Here is a 4065-nt window from a genome sequence, read left to right as displayed (position 1 = left end):
CTAGTGGAGGTGATGGAATTCCAGTTGAGCTATTTCAAATCCTGAAAGATGATGCTGTGAAAGTGCTGCACTCAATATGTCAGCAAATTTGGAAAACTCAGCAGTGGCTGGAAAAGGTCAGTCTTCATTCCAATCCCCAAAAACGGCAATGCCAAAGAATGCTCAAACTACCGCACAATTGCACTCATCTCACACGCTAGTAAGGTAATGCTCAAAATTCTCCAAGCCAGGCTTCAGAAATACATGAAGTGTGAAGTTTCGGATGTTCAAGCCGGTTTTAGAAGATGTCTATATGTTTTATTTAATTTTGAATTTGATCCCTTATCTATTTCCAGCACTTTGGACTGTGAGCTTTGTTAGCCATGCTCTCCTCTGACCTCTGACTCCATGAGGGTTTGGCCACAAGAGAATGGGAGCACCCACCCAGCTGTCTGGACAGAACAGAGGCACCCCCAGCATCTTCCTGATAACCTCTGGCTGAGGGTATTGGCAGATATTGGGCTTTCCTGCTGGCTCAATGGTAAAGAATCTTCATGCCAAGGCAGGAGACCTGGGTTCAATCCCTGGGTTGGAAAAGTTCCCTGGAGAAGGAAATGGCAGGCCACCCCAGTATTCTTGCCTGGGAAATTCCATAAACAGAGGAGCCTTGGTGGGCTACAGTCCACCAAGAGTTGGGGTTGCAAAGAGTTGGACACAACTTAGAGACTAAACAACAACATATCATCAGGATATCATCAAGTCCGTCCCAAACATCAACCGACACTAGCAAAGCATGAGCAAGCCAGATACCCACACCTTCCCCTACCAATCCCAGGCAAAGACCCTCTTCTCAATCCTTGCCAATCTAGTCAACAAACTACACTTAATTTCCTTTAAGAAATCATCAGAAGATGGTCTCTGGTCACATCTTACACACCAAGGAAATTATTGGATTCTCCCCTGTTGACAGTACCACCATCAACTGTCTTGGTGGCCAGTGTGTTTCCAGGTGCCCAAGAAGCAGGAAAGATGTCCAGTGAAGGCAGAATGTTGGCAAAAAGGAAGCCAGGTAAGTGTCCACTTATAGTGGAATGCAACCCCGAGTGACGGTTCACAGTGACATAAATCAAATAACAAGATCTCTTTACTGTGTTTTGTGTTGTGTTGATCACCTATTTAATTTCATCCCATTGCTGATAATCAAAGTCCCTGGGAATGGGCATCCTAAACTGTGCTTTCCTCTGACCAGGAGAGAGAGTGTCCAGGTATTCCCAGGAGACCCTGGCACAAGCCATGAGTTCAACCTGATGTTTAGACCCAGGCCTATGCACTCTATGGAGTCCAGGAGGGGCTGGACTCCAGGGACCTAAGCTCCTGAGTCAAGCGTGGAAACCCAGTTCATTCACTCACCACGGGAAAGGGGGCAGGACCCAAGAGGTTTCCTGACAGCCCCCAGGACAGGACTCAGTGAGCAGTAATTGCTCAGCAATGAAAGGATTAATCGATAATTGCATCTCCTGCAAGGGGTGGGGCAAAAGAGGGTGGGTCCTGCAGGGCGTGTCAAGGTGGGCATAGTATATAAAGCTGGGGTGTAGGACCCTGGCCTCAGATCTTCCTGCAGAGCCCCAAACGCAGGGAGCAGAGCAGCACTGAGGAACTAAGACCCCAGTCTACCATGGGTGAGTATGGGTCAGGGTGAAAGGCCTGGGCCAGAGGCTGGGGTTGTGGCCGAGGCCGCAGGCCTCCTGGGCACCCAGAGGAGGGCCCAGCTGTCCGAGAGGGCTTCCTGTGGTGGGGAGGACACTGCAGAGTCTGGGGGATGGAATTACCTTATCTGGACGAGATGAACAGAGAGCCGGCCCACCGCGGCCTCCTGCAAACATCAGGGTTGCTTCAGCCCTTGGATAGTGAGAGGACCTGGCGCCCAGGAGAGCCCGTCCTGCCTGCCTTCCCAGGCTGGGGGCCCTGGGGCTGAGATCAGGCCCATCGCAAGGATGTAGACACTGAGGCCCAGATAGGTGCCAGGGCTGGGGTGGGGGGAGTAGAGTCAGGCTGGCACCAGGGGCGGCCAGGCCGGATGCCACACGCTTAGCCCTGCGCCGGCCTCTGCCAGCAAGCGTGAGCCCCCCCACCCGCTCACCAGGGCCTGAGCCAGGCCGGGGGAGGCGTGCTGGGGACCGTCTGGAGGTGGGCTTCGTCTGACCCTCCTTCTCCCCCAATGGTTCTCAGGACCTGCAAAGAGGCAGCGGCGGCAGCGCACGGTGTTTAACAAAGAACAGTTACACGTGCTCGAGGAACACTTCATAAACGACCAGTACCCGAGCTACCGGGCCCGCGAGGACCTGGCGGCCCGGCTCAACCTGGAGGAGTACAAAGTGCAGGTCAGATCCCACCCCGCGCCAACCCTCCCCCCCCCGCCCCCGCCCCGTCCCCACAGCCGTCCCAGGACCAGCTCCCACCTTGGCACTTACCACGCGCCACATCCGGGGGCCAGCTTTCCGCCCCTCCGAGGTCCAAGGGGCCCGAGCACGCTCCTGGGTCACTCAGGAAGCAAGGGCTCTCCCGGGGTCTGGATCTCAGGGCCTCGGGGAACCCAGGGAGCCCCTCTGGCAGACCCCTTTCCTGGCGCTTGAGCTCCTGAGTGACCAAGGCCGGCCACTCCCGCCCTCTTCCGGTCTCCTCTGCGGCCTCCTGAAAACTCCAGGAGCCTCTAATTGGGTCTGGGGGACCGAGAGAGCCGCGCGCGAGGCCGGCTTCCGCTCCAACTGCGGGCAGCCTCCGACCCACCCCCGGCGGCCGCAAATGCGCAAGGACCCTCCTCTGATGCCTCCTCCCCGGCCCCTCTGTCTCCCCAGGTGTGGTTCAAGAACCGCCGGGCCAAAAACGCTCGGCTGAAGCGACTGACCCAGGGGCCTGGCCAGGGTCCCCGCAGCGTTCCCACCGACGGCGGAGTCCCCGACGCCCCCGCTCCCGGGACTGCCTCTACCCCTGCAGCCGCGGCTGCAGACTCTGCGACCCCAGAGGGCTCGGGTTTCCGCAGCCCCTCTCCGCCCAGCCCCGCCGGCATGCTCAGCACACCCAGCACACCAGCGCCCGGCGGCGTCCCCAGCCAAGGCCGGGCCGGGTGCACCCCGGCGCAGGGCGCCCAGGAGGACTTCCCTACGGCAGCTCCAGCCTCGACCCCAGGTCCAACTTCAGCCCCGACTCCAGACTGGGTTCAGGACCCCTGCGCCGCCTCGGACTCCTGGCCAGACTCTGTTGTCATCTTTGATTTCACAGACCTCTTCCCGCTGCAAGAACCCTCCCACGAACCTCCCTCCGTCTTGGTCTCAGAGTACCAAAAGGGAGATGACTCTGCGAATGACTCGAGCCCCCGGCAGTTTCTGAATTTATAGAACCATCTGTCCCAGCAAAGTCCTGCAGACCCAGGCCTGCGCGTGGCGTGTAGAAACCCCGGCGGCTTGGCCAATCACCAGGAAACCGCTAAGTCACTGTCGGGAGGGACGCACCTCCGTGTATCCAGCCTGCGGAGGGGCGTTTGTGTTCACTGTGGAGCGGCCCTCGGGGGTCGCGCTGCTCCGAGTGTCCCCGCCACTCTTATTTAGGGCGCACGCGGGCAGTTCAGCTGGTTCCTAGCCGGCCATGGAACTGCCGCTCCCGGTGTGCGCTCGGCTTTGGTGGGTGCCGCCTGGAGGAGCTTGACCAGCCTCGATCGCCCAGCACTCCTGCTGATCCTCAGGGACATTTAGGATGTGCACCTTTGTGATGTTTGCTCATCTGCTTTCTGGCGACTTCTCTGTGATTTTTCATATTGATTCCCTGATGGGAGAGAAGCTGAGCTCTACTCGTGTTTATTAGGCATTAGGAATACTTGCAGAGTGCCCTTTATTTTTTGAAGTTTTTTGTTAAGTTTTCTTAATTTGTTTGAATTTATCGTTTTATCCCTTTTGGTAAATAAAGTGTTGCAAACATTTCTTTTCCCACTCGTGTTTTTTGGAAGTAGAATTTCCTGATTTTCCTGTCTATTTCTGTGCCTCTCCTTATCTGTTGTGATCAGCCAGTGTGTACACTGATATGCTATAAAAC

The 4065-nt window shown here is 56.7% G+C and overlaps 1 protein-coding gene across 1 annotated transcript; it reads left to right on the top strand.

The window, feature by feature from the left end:
* Positions 1-1664: 1664 nt before the first annotated feature.
* Positions 1665-3374, top strand: LOC122692878 (cone-rod homeobox protein-like). The gene is made up of 3 exons (XM_043900691.1): positions 1665-1770; positions 2209-2360; positions 2835-3374. Exons 1-3 carry the CDS (start codon positions 1665-1667, stop codon positions 3372-3374), a joined length of 798 nt encoding a protein of 265 aa, XP_043756626.1.
* Positions 3375-4065: the final 691 nt, after the last annotated feature.

This window comes from Cervus elaphus, chromosome 4 (assembly GCF_910594005.1).
Source record: "Cervus elaphus chromosome 4, mCerEla1.1, whole genome shotgun sequence".
Classification (NCBI taxonomy): Eukaryota; Metazoa; Chordata; class Mammalia; order Artiodactyla; family Cervidae; genus Cervus; species Cervus elaphus.
This window is presented reverse-complemented; position numbering and strand designations above follow the sequence as displayed.

Excerpts from the sequence above, each read along its gene's own strand:
- LOC122692878 (XM_043900691.1), top strand. The coding sequence starts at position 1,665 with ATGGGTCAGGGTGAAAGGCCTGGGCCAGAGGCTGGGGTTGTGGCCGAG. Across the intron at positions 1,771-2,208 it reads GTCCGAGAGGGCTTCCTGTG|GACCTGCAAAGAGGCAGCGG; the intron begins GTGGGGAGGACA and ends AATGGTTCTCAG. Across the intron at positions 2,361-2,834 it reads TGGAGGAGTACAAAGTGCAG|GTGTGGTTCAAGAACCGCCG; the intron begins GTCAGATCCCAC and ends CTGTCTCCCCAG.